At 41.6% G+C, this 15,929-nt stretch overlaps 2 protein-coding genes across 3 annotated transcripts in view; both read right to left on the bottom strand.

Annotated features, from left to right (window-relative positions):
- The window catches only part of RB195_010317 (uncharacterized protein), a gene marked incomplete at both ends in the record, with an annotated part of 32,499 nt that extends 19,012 nt beyond the window's left edge, over positions 1 to 13,487 (bottom strand). Inside the window, 9 exons of one of the 2 annotated variants that reach the window (XM_064191260.1) lie at positions 508 to 668; positions 2,354 to 2,446; positions 3,874 to 3,952; positions 4,044 to 4,128; positions 4,215 to 4,289; positions 7,175 to 7,230; positions 7,392 to 7,536; positions 7,590 to 7,662; positions 13,436 to 13,487. In XM_064191260.1, coding sequence (XP_064048844.1) covers positions 508 to 668; positions 2,354 to 2,446; positions 3,874 to 3,952; positions 4,044 to 4,128; positions 4,215 to 4,289; positions 7,175 to 7,230; positions 7,392 to 7,536; positions 7,590 to 7,662; positions 13,436 to 13,487 — 819 coding nt within the window. The remainder of the gene's footprint in view (positions 1 to 507; positions 669 to 2,353; positions 2,447 to 3,873; positions 3,953 to 4,043; positions 4,129 to 4,214; positions 4,290 to 7,174; positions 7,231 to 7,391; positions 7,537 to 7,589; positions 7,663 to 13,435) is intronic. The other variant, XM_064191262.1, reaches the window with a different exon arrangement.
- A 1,758-nt stretch (positions 13,488 to 15,245) lies between these two features.
- Positions 15,246 to 15,629, bottom strand: RB195_010316 (uncharacterized protein; the record flags this gene model as incomplete). The annotated part of the gene is made up of 1 exon (XM_064191259.1): positions 15,246 to 15,629. One exon carries the CDS (start codon positions 15,627 to 15,629, stop codon positions 15,246 to 15,248), a length of 384 nt encoding a protein of 127 aa, XP_064048842.1.
- Positions 15,630 to 15,929: the final 300 nt, after the last annotated feature.

Below are 15,929 nucleotides of genomic sequence, written 5' to 3'. Positions count from 1 at the left end.
AACTGATGAAAGCTACTTGTAATTGAATTTTTCATCTTTTAGGAGAATTTTCTACCCTTTCTGCAAAAATTTCCCTTAGCGGGATGTAGAACCTGCGTGGTTCATTGTTACATTGTCAACACATACATTTTCAAAACAAAATATTGATGTTTCCATATTCTCCTATGTCTGAAACTAAATGTAATATTTTGTAATTTATGTAATCATTTGACATTATTTATTGCAATATTTTAATGTTTATGTTTATAATGTATGCAACTATTTAATACTACGTAATATTTTCACAGGTTATCATAGTCCTCGTTATCATGCTATCCTACATTCACTACCGCCTACCGCACATTATCTTAGGATCCTTTCCTTTGCAACCCCCTCCCTTTTTCAAACTTTTGAATAGCCACTCTTCAATTTGAGAACGGGTCAAGCTTGACGCTTAGAGAAAACGACTTTGAGTACCTAGATATGCGCAACTGAGAAATGTATAAGTAAATGTTCTGCTGAATTGACCTGATCGAATGACTTCAGTGGTCGTGACCTGGTAAGCAGATCCACAGGTAGACCTAGATCCGCCAACAGACCAGCAATTTCGAGAGCCACGTAACTGCCACCAACCACCAAAGTCTTCCCTGGAGGTTTCGGTGACCAAAACAAATCATCAGAAGTGATTCCTAAAACAGAAGTACAGCTTTTCCAGAAGTTGGCAATCATCAATCTGATGCATCTAGATGGGAGCCAATTATTTCAACTAAGTGAAATGTGTCAAAAAAGAATACCCTCCACGTGGCATAAAAATAACAAAACCATGCCTCAACAACTCTGTATTTCCAATACCTGATTCAGCTAGGGTAGGCTGAAAGAAGTACACGAAAATGTACGGAGAGAAAACAAAAAATTAATCCCTTTCCTTCAAAAATATGTTAAAGATAAAGTGTCTGGATTTTTCCTCTCCTTCAAACAGTTCACACGCAATTAGTTCAAGATGTTTGGTTATAATTAATGTACCTACAAGCAATAGAGTAGAAGAAAGTGACATATTAATACTAAATTGGCTTTCTTTTGTTCTGTATTGAAGAAGTGTTTTGGTACTAGCATAGCGCTCTGTGAAGTCTGTTATAGAAGTGCAACATCGCAAGAACGCTGTCTTTAAAATACTCGAAAAAAAAAACGAAAAAGTTTAACAAAAGAGTGTTACTTTCTTTGTGTTTCATTTAAACGTTATCATTTCGCTTCAAAAAAGTGCAGGGCGATCTCTACGCATTTTTTTTTAAAGAAACACGCACTCTCTTCAATTCCGAATTATTTCTTGGTTTCTTTAAGTTTCTTCTTTCTCATACACCTTTTTCATTGAAAAACACTTCGCAACTCCGCCAAAGAAAAATCCTTGAACTGGCCTGGAGCAGTAGATTAGGTTGGCAAGCGAAATGTCGTTAAACATGGGCACAACACAGAAAAACGTTATCAGACATGTTGCAGATGTCAAGCGACCACTGATCCAAGGTGTCAATAGGTAAGCGCTAGCCTCACACAAGAATAACTATCCTTTTCATATGAAGTAGAACAAAACCCCAGCCTCGCATGGCTACGAAATGTTTGATATGTTGAGACCATGTTTCAAACGATTGGAAACAGGCAGCAAAAAATCATGTGCGTGCCAGGATGCAAATATTACATTTCAAACAACGTGGATCAGTGGTTGCTCACATTACATATAGGCAGCTGCAGAAACTCTCACATTATAGTGAAGAATTGAAAAAATGGTTCGAGATATCACTGAAAACTTTACTTCTTCATTTTCCGAATCTACGTCTAATCATTTTTCAACCTCAAGTATCAAAATACATAGTCCAAATGATGGTTTTCACGGCTGATACACATTTGGAGTCGTCACTAGAAGTTTCTCTTTCGCTAGTGTGAAACGCGAAATCCCTCCAATTCCTTCTTGAATGGACTTTTTTAGTTGGTCCACGGACCGAGGATGATGTTTGAAAACCTCAGCCTTAAGGTTTTCATCAAAAAATTCACAGGAACCTAAATCAAGTGAGTGTGCTTGCAACGGAAACACCTCGCGCAAGCAAACGCGATATTTTCGGGTGTTCTCTTAATTTTGGGACCTCCCAGTGGTTTGCTCTTCAGTGCAGGTCTTAATACCCTTACTCTTTGAACCCACAGCAAAGTTATCCCTCGGTCTGGAACACTTTCATTAGCATGGAATCTGAACGCGTGCAAAATGCTCTCTGCGTCGCTGTTACAGAATCGTTATTTTTGAAAAAAAAAGCCTTCACTACAAAGCCTCGATGCTAATCCGACGTCGAAATAGTAATGAGTGAAACTCTACTTTGTAGACTGTATTTACCTAAGGGAACGGACCGCACTCGTCTATCTGCTTTTGAGACCTCACAGCGATTTTTCGAAACGTGGAACTTATTTCTGCAGCACCCAGCACTACCTGTAAATTACAGGCTGACAGGGATCTTTTTATGCACGAATTATGCATGAAAAGACCTTGCAGTTTTTTATTGTCATTTGTTGGTGAGACCTAGACAAATAAAAATGCGTAAGTAATTTTGATTCCTATGAGGTTGAGTCGCAACTGCTCGAACAATGTGGTAGTGATGAATTCCAGAGATCATTACTCAGCAAAGAATTAGCGAAAATGGACGCGCGAGACCGTTTGATAGAGTATAAAAGGCTCCTCAAAATACAGACTAATAAATACACCGAACTAGTTCCTTTCCTGCCAATGTGCCGCGCACTTTCAAGCCGTCACCTCTCCACCTCTGCAACGCTATACTCTCTCATTATCTATCTGGCTGCGGACATCGATAGACATCTGAAGGAAGTTTACAAGGAGCTCGCCCCCGCTAGAAATACACTCTACAAGTGGTCGCGTTCCCTTCGAGCGACTAGTCCATCGGAGACGAAGCTCTGCACGTGGTGGAGCGTACACGGCGTCGAATACTGGGAGCTGCTCGCCGAGGGATGTGCAGTGACCGCAGACGTCTGCATTGAGCAACTGAAGAATTTAAAGGCAAATATCGAAAAAGCACATCCGCGGCAGCTCGAAGTCTACCTTCAGCACGACAACGCTCGGCCGCACATTGTAAAAACGACCAAGACTGAACTGATGAAGTTCGGATGGACCATTTTACCACACCCACCATATTCTCCAGAATTGGCTCCCTCAGATTACCATCTTTTTTCCTATCTCCAACGTCATCTAAATGGTCAAGACTTCCAAACCCGAAAAACGACATCAAAAAGGCATTCGAGCAGTTTTTCAAGGACTACTTCCCAGCGTTCCGGAGCAAGAGCATCTACAATCTGTCTAAACGTTGGCAGAAGACCATAGAAAATGTAAATGTGACATACTTCAAATGATTCACAGTTATCGTTTAAAAATTGTAAGATAAATGAAAATATTGTCAATTTCTCCGAGAAGTTCCGACTCGACCTAATGGAAGAAAAATGAAGGTTCATCTCCGTCGCAGTTCAGAACTACCTGCAAATCACAGACTGACAGGCGATTTGGTGCATAAGGATTTACATTGCTGCTAGGTCAAATTAGCAGCAATGCAAATCCTTATTCCTCAAAAGCAATACTTATTTAAATAAATGAATGTCATCGTATTAGAGCCAATGAGCATACTCAAACAAAATTCACCTCACAATTCATTCGTTCACCTTCGCCCTGATAATGAAGGTATAATAAATAACAAAGTATATCTCACGGAAAAAAATAAAGTAACAAAACATCGAGTACATTTGAGAATTCAAAAAATGATTGGTTATTCAATAAATCAAGATTGAGAACAAATCCGAGAACTCGATTACTCCGAGAATTCGAATTTTGTTAAGGAAAGAAATCACATTTACCGTGCTCCGCTCCCGGTATACTAGGATAACGTGGTCGAAGTCCTGTAGCAATCACGAGTTTCGGGGCTCTCAAGACAATCTGAAATGATAAAACGAAATAGAATGGAATATGAGTGAAACAAACGTAAAGCAAGTGAATGTTCATCAGTTTCAAACAAAAAAAAAATTGCCTCATTTCTTCTCCTATCAGTGGAAATTGTTTTAATAGTGTGATTATCAATAAAAGATGCAAACGCTGTGTAGAGCTTTACTCCTCTGGAAATAAAAATATGACTCTTTAATTTAGAATGATGTTATAAAGCGATGACGATATGATATGAAACAGAAAAAAAAAAACGTACTTCTCCTTCAACTGTACCCGATAAATCCAGCTGTTTGCTTTTATACGATCCATAACTACTTTGACTAACGTTTCCCTAAACAAATTTAACAGTCAATCGTTTCCAATCGCAATCTATGGTCTGTCAATTTGTGACTGTACTCTCGCGGTTTAAGACTAGTTTTAAATAAACAAAACAACCGATTCGAAGAATACTTGCACATTTTAGCATTAGATAAATAAAAGTTTGATTGTTTCTGTGAAGCATTAGGAAATTTCTGTCTTGCTGATTCAGGTTCTTTATTCCTAATGACATGTCGGAGTACTATTATTAGTCTTAAGATTTTTAAATTCCCTTCATCCTCAATCATCTTTTTTCTAGCACATTTGCAAAATAAGGCTAGCATATACGAAGCGGGAATGTGATAACCTGTGCGGGCTTTTGCGGCCCCTCGCGCTGGTAACACTAAATTTTTAGCCCATAAAGTTAAAGTTAAAGCTTCTGGCGTTCATCAACTCGCTTGGGATGCGCCCCACGTTCACTTCAATTCAGAATCGTTTGAGGTTTACGAACGTGTACCTGGCCTATACAATGACTTGCGGCGGCTAGCCGATGTGCCATGTCAGTGTTTTTATCCTCCCAGACAAGTCTGCTACCAATTTATCAACCCCGAAGGGATGAAAGGCTCGGTGAGCGCTAGGATTCGAACCTCCGATCGATTGTAGCCACAGCGGAATCTCTTACCAACTGCGCTAGACCGCGTCTAACTGCTCACATATTATCAGAAATTAAGGAGAAGAAACGAATAATTCTATACGACTAAAAGATATGTCATCAAATGCATATCAAAGACCGATATGGTGGATAATAAGAGTGGTAGGCGTGACCTACATAGACCTCATTTGAAATATTTCTACATATAAAGATTAAAACAAAAAGAAAAGCTGCAGGGAAAAACCAACATGTAGAGATTTTCACTCACCCCACAATTTCACACATTTCACGCCCTCTCTGTTCTATATAAACTTGCAACGCATAACTATGTTTCAAAAGTGTATGTCTTTGAACAAGTTCAAGTTCAACTTTTAATTGTTACAACGATATGCACAGCAGTATTAAAATCAAAATTTGCAGTTATACCAGGTCGTCTCTGTCCCCAGCATACCACAAATCTGACGTGGAGAGGGAATCCAAGACAAAAGCTAGGGATGGAGTTGTAGAAAGTGGGAACAGGGTGGGTCCTCCCTTCTCCCACCTTCCCCCAATCGTCCTAAAAAAAAACGGCGTGGGAACCGCTTCAGTTTCTACGAGGATCTTAGAACGCTATTCCATGTATACTTTCTGATCCCCTCAGCAACCTATTCATGGATCTCACCTGAATGGGCAGTTGAGGAGATTTCACTGGATTTCGGCCACTGCACAGCCGGATGCGGCGTATACAATGGTGACGCGTTGCAACTGAAATTGAAAAACGGAGTCTTTTGCGCGTTTTTTTAACCACAATTAGGGAGAGATGAGCGGAGCCCCCTCATCCCGTAATCCGCGACCCCATATACAGTTTATCCATCGGAAATCCATACCACGTTAGATCCGTGTGGTGATACCTTTAAATGGACGTTGATGAATCCTTATTACTTTAATATGATATAGATATGCGGATGCCTAGAAACCGAAGGAAGTAAATAAATATAGTATAAAACCAATCAGGAGGACATTATTTAAATTATATCTTTTACTTCCATAAGTGGATGGGTGGTTTCCTTTTAACAATTCAGAGCAAGATAATGAACACATTTATACTTTATCCTTCATTTCATTAAAAAAAAAATTCATTTTACCTATACTTTCGAATTTCTACCACCAGGCACTTTCTTTCTTCGTTCAATTCAAACAGAGCATCGCAAGAGCTGCAGATGAGGCGAAATTGGAAATGAACGATTTGGACGGTTCGTCAGCAAAAGATAGTAAAAGAAGAGCAATCGGGCTACTGCGGCGCTTACGACGCTGTCAGGAATCGCGCCGTCCTACAATTATCGGCGGTCGTTAGACTTCCGGATACGCGGAGGCACATCATACGTGCGCCTCTTGACCGTTTTCCTTTCACCTCAGATCACATAATCTTTTACCTTCTATCTAAGCAGCTTTCTACATCCGTACTTCCAATTTTTGGAGAAAGGATTTTACCAACGTCATAGGGAAAACGTGCCGAGGAATAGACATGCGGGGGAATACATAGGAATGAAACGTAACAAATGCAGTTTTCACGGCTATGAAACGGTTCACAGTGTCTCATTTACTTGACAAATTCACTTGGAGTTATTACAGTGCATTACTCTACTGCGGCGCACAAATGGGAATGCCCTGGGATCCGTCCCACACCTTTTATTGCTCTCTGGGGGCAACGCACCAATCCGACACGACGGGACCTCTCCCATCCTATTTTAACTCGCTCGCTCGCTAACGTCGCTTAACAGATCTTGGCAGTTACATATGGGAGAGGCAAATTCAAACGAGACTCTGTCTTTGACTGTTCTTTCGAAGCTGAGATCTGGGGCTCGACACCCCGACCTCTCCCTCAGAGGTCCTTTGGCTTATCTGATAAGTTACACGTTGCTTATAGTGTTATTTGTGTCGACGGGTAAATCCTTCAATTTATATTCCTTCTGAGAACAAGTGGATTAAGTTCCGGGTGGCAGATTATTCTCTAATCACTGACTAGGCTACGCTGAACCCACTACGCCACATAAATAACAGTGAAATTATGCAATAAAATAATCGCATAAACAAACATAACATGAGTAGTAAATAATAACAATAACAAATAATAAAAAGCCAAGAAGAGGACCAGGTTTTAATGTGACTATTTCTAGATCGTTCCGAGGTAAACGCGTATCGGCCTAATCCCTCTTACTTTAAAGAATTATCCTTAATAATGCTTGTAAGATACTTCCATTTAACTTGACAACTAAAAAGCTACACACCAAGAGTGCTCTTTTTTTCCAACATTCAACCATCCATAGTCCGTCGCATGACATATCTGAACGGCATGAATGAACACGAGAATAATAGAAAAAGATAGGCTTCATAAGAAATACAATAACCGGCTAAGATTTCCCTTTAGAAATATAATCAAAATTCTGCTTCACTAAAAGCCATTGGTGTTGTGGTCTCGCCTAGAAACTTTTTACTGAACCTCACCTCCTTCCCTACAATCGCTGCTTGATGCATCAGTTTCTTTGGGATACATCCAACGTTCGCACACGTTCCCCCGATACCCCAGGAAAAACCATGCGGACTAGGCTTCACTCCATCTACTAAGGCAACACGTGCACCATACCCGCTGCTGGAAAACTAAGATTTGCTGGAAAAAGATAACAGCGTGACTTCAACACTTACGCAGCTTTCGAACACGACAGACCACCGGATCCACCTCCAATGACGACTAGATCGTATTCGAGCACTGATAAAGCTGGAATACCATTGTTATTACAGCTGCATTGAATATAAAACTGAGAGATTTTCAAAGGAATGATAATTCCCGGTCGGAAGAGCACTGCACTTCAAAAAGGCCTTGATCTAAATTTGGAACGGCTGTCGGCAATTGCATTTATGCAGACCTCAGAAATAAAGGTGCATATCGTTAGGCATCCGCAGCCTCCGCGACAAACTATCCTTAGGAGAAACGACTGGCAACGGCGATAGTTAATTGCGCTGCGCAGCTCCTAATACCGTCAGCACGGATCCACTATGATTCAATTGACAACTGCCGAAAACCGCTCCACGTAACTGTTTATGCTTAAGGCGAAACATCCAAATATTTTGATTTATGTGGCACCACAGATCAAAACATCCCAACTGAATAGTCGAAATAAGCAACAGAATCCTCAATAATCCTTGTTGCTTAGAATATGAATATTGCTGTGGATGCAATCCAATGCAGCGTAATGTGTTTGGGACAAGTAGTACACAGCACTGCTCCTGGCTACATAGTATCCATTTCTTCAACAGATTGCTAGTAATGCTACAAAAATAGTAGCAGGATCTCTAATTTCTTCTCAATATTTCGCTTCAGTTGGGGGAACGGTCAAGAGGTACCCGTATGATGTGCCGCCGCGTATCCAGGAGGCTAATGAGCGTCGTTAATTGCACCGCGCGTCTCCTGATACCGTCATAATCGCTACAGTAGCCGACGCCCCGTGCACGTCCAAGACCCCGCCCCGCCCCCCCCCACCGCGCACCCCACGATTTCGCCGCACCACACCTAGATGCCTTTAAAAGAAGGAAGAAACAAAGAGGAGGCACAAAAGCCAAAAAAAAAAAAAAAAAGAAGAAAAGATGATAAGGATAGCCATTTAGAAAGCGAAAAAAATTATCCTGTCCGACTGTTAGGGGGAAACACCATCATCCGGAAGCAGGATGTTTCAAAAAATGTCCCACTATCGGTGTTATGCTATCATTTTACTTTTCTTCGCTTCTAGATTTCTTCTGCCATCTAGCTGGGTAAAATTGACGTCCAACGATCAACGAGGCGCGAATAATGCCTCACAGACAACACGACCTAAAGGTATATCTCGAAGAACAAAGGTCCGTCGCCACTAATATACCAACCGTCATATCGATTTTATACAGAAATAGATAAAAGAGCAAAAACGCGTGAAAAATTAAAACCAACAATTCAAATCCATTATAAAAACGTAAAAACGTACAAGCATGATGAAATATTACGGCCGTATATAAACATATATCTATGTAAAATTTGAAAGGTAAAATGTAAAAGGAGTTTAAAGAAGTATACAAAGAATAAGCGCGTAAATTTACTGTTATTATAGCTGCTGCAGTTGAAGCGAACACGAATTCGCTAATGGCATCGACAAACAAATACTTATGCACTGCTAGTTATACGAACATAGGCATGAAATGTTAAATTAAGATGTGAAGTATATGCATGTATTCTTTCCCGGAGCATCTTTTGAGATAATTTACTTATGTAAAGTTACATGGTAGAAGGATCTACTTCTCTCTTTTATTCCCAACAATATGCGCTAGTTACTATATCCGACATCAGAATTCGCTGCGGCAATTCGTCTCACTCCCTCTCCAAAATTCGCACATCGCCGCTTCGTCGCGGCGCGAACGGCGCGCGGCGTTGATCAGAACAAAGGTAGGCGGGGAGTGATCTCAGGCGGTCGTGGAGAATGTATGGCTGGTGGAGCGGCAGTCGTAATTACGCGGAGGAGCGCGGTGCTGGAGGGAGGACAGGAGCGGTCAGCCGGTTTTCACGGGTACCTCTTGTCCCGCACCCCTTCAGTTGGAATACATTCATAGAATATATTTGGTGGCCCTCGCGTGGTAAGTCTGTTTTCTTCCGGCTTCCTCATGCTCATAGAAGATGAATTCATCACGTAATTTCTCGGTCAATTAAAGCGAAGTCGAGCACGAAGTGAACATTTGAAGATAAAGGTTTGAAGAGTTAACAAAGAAAATTCTTGTCATCAGTATGGGATGAAGAGAAGAGATTGCAACAACGTCAAACTTAGTAGATGTCCTATGTAGATGTTTAGCGTATATTGCTACCACCAATTTTTGTTTAGATGGGAAAAATGTAAGGAAAATGTATGCAGTGCCCATGTTCGACTGTATCTTAGCTGATTGAATACCGTAGTTCTCATTGATTTGCTTGAGCTGCACCCAAGACTGGTCTTTACTGATATTCATCCTTTTCATCCTTTCTCACAGCTTATCGTTTCAGCGTTATCTCGTTCGTCACAGCCGTCGGAAAGATATGAACTATCAATGACTTATCCTCTGAAAGCTTCATCATCCTACAGACCATTCAAACGAATGAAAACATCGGCTACTGCTTACCTCGTGCGTTAAATCTGGTAACGTAGCTCACCACATCATACCACAACTATAAATCACAAGGGTTTTGAAAAGAGACCTAACTTCCTACCCTCCCTCCTCCCCGTGTTCTGCGTGCTATGCTACGATTGTATCGAGATGCTCCTTTATCCAGATATATAGTGGGTGTTACATTTCTCCCATGTAATCGCCACTACACGACCTGTATGTGATACGATAAGTTATGTTAACGCTCTCTCTGCCACATAGGAAAGCCACGCACCTAAAGGATGTGAAGAGGTCATATACACACGAACGAAGAGGTCATTATGTGCCATCCGACAGTTGAGTGAAACTCGGTGGTGAAATTCCCACAACCTTCCGTAGTCGTGATTCCTGCAGTTATCATTTCCCAACTAAAAAAAACTAACTGTGTTGCCACCCTTCTCCCCCTTCCGACCCACCAAGTCTATTTCGCTCACTCACTAACAAAAATACTAATACTTGGCGGTTACTTGTCTTTTAAATTGTAAAGTCCTATCAAGTCGTTCCTCAACTATTTTTGAATACCATCCTCTCCCTGACTTCCACATTTTCTAACTGGTTTAGTCTCGACCACAGTCTAGATTACGGCGGTTAGCCATTTAAAGATCACGAAAATTGGTGAAATCTGTTAATAAAAGGTCGTCAGTAAGATCCGCCCACAGCCCCAACGTGCTCTTTCCGCCTTGGGCTAAATCGGTCGTCCAAGCTCTGGTGTAGATAAATTGACTAATACTAATCATTCTGGATTAGAGGAAACTCAAATCTAACAGGAGGACATCTCGCTATGTATGTATCTATGTAAATAAATAAATAAATAAGAATGAGAAATATAAATGTTCTACCTCCAACATTTGCGAGTTCAACTACAAGATGATGTGATCCAGGTAAACACCTAATAGTTGGTTCGCAACACGTTGAGTGACAAGCAGTGCATATCAAAGCACCGCATTATTTGTCGATATGGCAAAATAAAGGACTGTGCTGAAACCGGAATGATATATAGTGGGTCAAAACGACACGGACAGTTGCGTAAGCGGCTGCGGTGGAGCATAAAGGTGGGGAAAAAAGCTCTCTATCGCCACCCATCTTTGCAGTTCGTCATGGTCGCACCTCGATCCCAACCCCTGTCTCCACCGCATCGCTTCGAGCGCAGCCGCTTACGCAGCTACCCCTGCTTCATGTTGTTTTGACCCGGCTATACCCAGTCAAGTGTTTGAGCTGCAGTGTGCTGTTCAGTGGCGACGTAGGACGTGAACTGAGTGGAAGAATCAACGAACACGTGGAAACATTGGAGTAAAGATGGTAAAAATGTGGTAGTGTCATTAGTGTGGCATACGACACTGCCATGTTAGACTGAGACAACATCGTCAAAAACACCAGCACTCATGACCTCAAGCAGAAACTCAAGTATAGACAATCGAAACGAAAGCTTGACGTTCCCCTATTATCTCTCGCCGTTCGTATTCTTGTGCAAATTGTAGTTCGTTTGCGATCCCCAACACATCCATCAACCTAGGGGTGTGGGTGACAATCTTGAACGCACATGTGTATAGATAAGATATTCGGTGATCCAAATCGGAAATAGATCGGCATTTTCAAGTCTCTAAAACGGGCCCCTGAACGTAAGTGGAAACATCAGACCGTAAAGCAAAGTAAAAATTCCACCAAAACACCCTATGAGGCACAATGTAATTGTATTCTATTTCACCCAAAGAATGCCCAGGTTCATAGAAAAGAAAACATGGAACTTAAAGGGATCACCCCACGAAACTGGGGTAGTGCGGGCTTCAGATGAGTTATGATTATACAAGGTTGTAGATTGGCGGAAGGGTGATTCCGTCCATTTCTTTCTAATTGCCGTAAAAAACGGCCACAAGGCTGGTGCGCCCAATAGAACTCGTTGTAGAAAATAGCGTCCCGGAACGCTCGAAGCCGCATCTTCCCGTTTGCCGTTTTGGGTAAAATGTCGTTGAGGGGCACTCTGATGCACCCAAATCTAACTGTATCTGGAGTGACCATTTGAAGAGAATTGTGGCGGAAACTTCGACTGTGCCAGTACTGTATCTGTACTCAGGACGCGAAAAAAGCAATGGAGCACAACAGCCACAAAGACGTCCATAGAACACGTTAACCGTTCTCGTCGTTAAATCATTCCATTTGCTTAATGGGTGCCTCTAACCTGCTGACTCTTTGTGACTTCAGTCAGATTAGTTGTTACCACTTGGCCGAGCTTGCATCGAAGTCGAATCGGAATTCGGCGAATGGCTCACTGATTGTGGATTGCTGTGGAAGGAGCGACTTTGCCACAACTGCGAAAGTCCAGCTAAAGTCGCGAAGCAGACGAATGTGAACAGCCTTCATAAAGGCTAACCCGACGGCCCTATTTAGGGCCACCAACTTGCGAATACAAATCGAAAATGTGCGAATAAAGGTTATTGCATACATGCTTAGTGATCGTGGACTGCTATGGAATCCATTTTCGGTTCTCTTTTTTTCTTTGGAAGCAACACATGATATAACTTGATTAGTTATTTCTCGTAAGCTTGTTCGGAGTAAAACGTAGTTGGGGATGGCCACTCAGTGGCGCCCTTGTTTCTGGAAGTAAATAACTAAATCAGTCGGGGTCCTAGACATGAAAGCTAAAGTTACTAAGAGAAGAAAGTAAAACAGATCGTACAGAAGAGCGCCACTGAGTGGCCCCCACAACTACATTTTCCCCTTGCTTAGAAGATTTAAACAAAGTTAAAACAGGTAGAATTAAAAGTTAAAACAAGTAGAGCTAGGTGAAGTTAAAACAGTAGCAGTTCCAGCTCTGTTTTCCTTTTTACTCAATAGCTTCAACCTACATGTCGTGGATCCTCTAAGACTGTTGCTTAGGTCTTAGGGCCCCGACTGACTCTGCTACAAAGTTGTGCTCTGTGACCTTTTCGCGCTACGAGTGCAAGTGCAGTACCGGCACAGTCGAAGTTCCCGCCACGATCCTCTTCAAACGGTCACTTCAGATACAGCTAGATTTGGGTGCGTCAGAGTGCCCCCCAACACCGGACACTTTACCCGCCGGTTTTTTTATGGCGATTATGAATGAGCGGGATCCCACCCGTTTCTGCAATCTACGATCCCGTAAAGTCTTTGACCACCCATATTGAAGATCCATATCACGTCAGATTTGCGGGGTGATGGCTTTAAGTAAATAACGGTATAGTGAAGAAATCGCTAGAGAAAAGAAAAACTTAATCTCCCGAGACGTACCACAACTTACTATTTTTATTGATCTGAGGTCCGGTATCAGCCGGACGTTCAGACCAGTATTAGATAACCACACATCTCCTACGGTCAATTCATTCATAGCGACTAACCTGTGCGTTTCGAGATACATAACACTCTTTTTGAACAGATCCGAAGCAACATTAGCACTCAAATGGGTTCGAGTAGTAGAAACTAAAATTTACGAATTTCATAGTGATAGTAATAATGGCAGTGACTATAATACTAATACTGGTAATATAAGTATTATAGTCACTGTCATTAATTAATTATTATAATAACGAAAAATTAACTATTATAATAACGAAAAAAGAATTCCTATCTTCCACAAGCGTAATGACCGCCCTCGTTGGCACTTCGTGCTTAAAACGAACTTGCTTAGTTTGAGTAAGAAAGTGACTGAGCAACGCATTCTCACAAAATGACAATAGTACCGCTGAAGAAGTTTATTAACCATTTAAAAATGCACATTTTTTGGAAAGTAACAATCACGATGTGGAGAAATTCACATCTAATAGAACAAACGAGAATATTAACGAAACAGAAGGAAGAAAACCAGTACGTAAAATGAAGAGGTGCGAGACCGAAGGAAAAGAAGACATAAATGAGATAAAATGAAGGCGAAACAAGTCTATAAAAAGATGTAAAAGAGTTTATAAAAAGTTTGTAAGCCTCAAAGTCATGAAAGAGAAAGAGAAAGAAGCTGCTCTAACGAGCTCCGAACTTACTTGGTTGATATTGGTTAAGAGTACATGCAAGGAGTACAAGGGAAATCGGTATACTCCATATCAGTTGTACAGGTATTAATGATTAGCGCGTAAAGTAAAGACGAAAACAAAAGTGACTGGAGTTTGGTCCTTACCCACGCGATCGAAGAGTAACCCACCCATATCATCTACCCTCAAACTGATCTTAGCTCTGCTCGAGTGGGCGCTCCATCTGTCCAGATCCCGCGCGGAAGTTGCCTACTAGCTTCCGCTTTGAGAAATACTAGACCTATGATATTCGAAATCGTAAAAGAATCTGAAGAACTATTCATCTAAGTCTTCATATCGTGTGCTTTCCGTCTTGTAGAACGGCTTTGTCCAACGGTTGTCATTAAAATACGTGTTGCTCATTTCACGACCTCGTAGCGCATTTCTGGAGCATCCATATTTATATTTGTTTCGCTTATTGTGAATTGAACATCACGGATCTAACCGCTTTCGCATCACAACCACAGTTGGTTTTCCGAGTTCACTTCAAGACTAACTAACTTCCGGCCATCTTACGTTTCGTCAGATTCAGCCAACATTAGTTCCAGCTGTCGCCTTGACGTCACAACGATGTCATCAACTTAACGAAGAAGATGTAGCTGTCGGCCATCAACATTAACGCCATTTTATCCCATTCCAGCGTTTTTTCGAAGAGTTGAATAATTTCCGCGAAACTATATCATCCTCTCAGACTTTTTTCTTCATGAAGATTATGATGCTACAGAAAGAGGGTGGTCGTGAAAACGCTACATGAAACACAAATTATCTTCACGCAGCGAGTAGAGAAGTCTGATTATCCAAAATTTTCATTTCCGCTTTCTTCTCAACTGAATCAAAAATACTCCTAATGTCGAGGAAACACATAGTGTATTTTGTACACTCACAACACTTAGATGAATTCTGGGACAGTATATATATTCTCAATCGTGTTGAATGCTTTTAAAAATCCTGCTTCCTTCCACTGCTGTCTTTCATCCAGTGTTCTTTGAATCCTGTTTACGATATTACTAGAAAGAGCTTACAAATGAAGGACAACAAGCAAATATGGTATTAAGCGATAGCTGCCAAATTCACATACCCCCGTCCCCTCCCCATCTTCATAAGGAGAAAGAGATCGTGCTTGTTAGGGACATTGCATTTGCACACGTCAAGGATGAAGAGCCTTACCAAGGTATTGATGAGGTATTTTCTTCAAACATTTGCGTTTGATCCTATTGAGGGTCCGCCTCGTACGATTCTTCGCTGACAGAGTCAGATTCAAGAAAGCATCACGTCTTCCCTGAGGTGGTGAGGAGGAAAGTGGCTCGAGTGCTCCTTCGCGATTCCGTAGCATCCAGCAGACACTGCTGTTCATTTCTTCTCCTTTAGTTCTTCCATATCTGATTCTCTGCACAGCTCCGCGACACCAGAACGTCCTTAGCTCCTTGAGGATGTTGCGGCTCCTCGCCAACTTATCAGTACGAAGGATAAGCAAGTCTTCGTGAAGCAGTTGATGGCAGTAGCTCAGCAGTGGCTTTGCCGGCCTGTGCATTGTTCAGAAATGTTTCATGTTCGTACAGCACCTAGTCCATCAACTCTTACCATGCTTCCTGTTCTTACTAACGTACATTTCCAGATACGGCTTTCAATTGCCGCCTCCGCCTTTCATATTTCGCCGCAATTGTTCTTGTTCACTCATGTCAATAGAAATTCAACAGGCACTTCTCATGCTAATATACACGCGTCATCACAGCATTTTTCTGCGCACCCTAAATGGTTCGTGCAGCCCTTTCGTGACCCACCGATAGTAGGCATTGCTCCAAAGTCACTGTTTCTTTTATCAAGCGAGAAA

Source organism: Necator americanus, chromosome III (genome assembly GCF_031761385.1).
Source record: "Necator americanus strain Aroian chromosome III, whole genome shotgun sequence".
NCBI lineage: Eukaryota > Metazoa > Nematoda > Chromadorea > Rhabditida > Ancylostomatidae > Necator > Necator americanus.
Note: the sequence above shows the minus strand (reverse complement) of the source record. Positions and strands in the feature narration are given on the sequence as shown.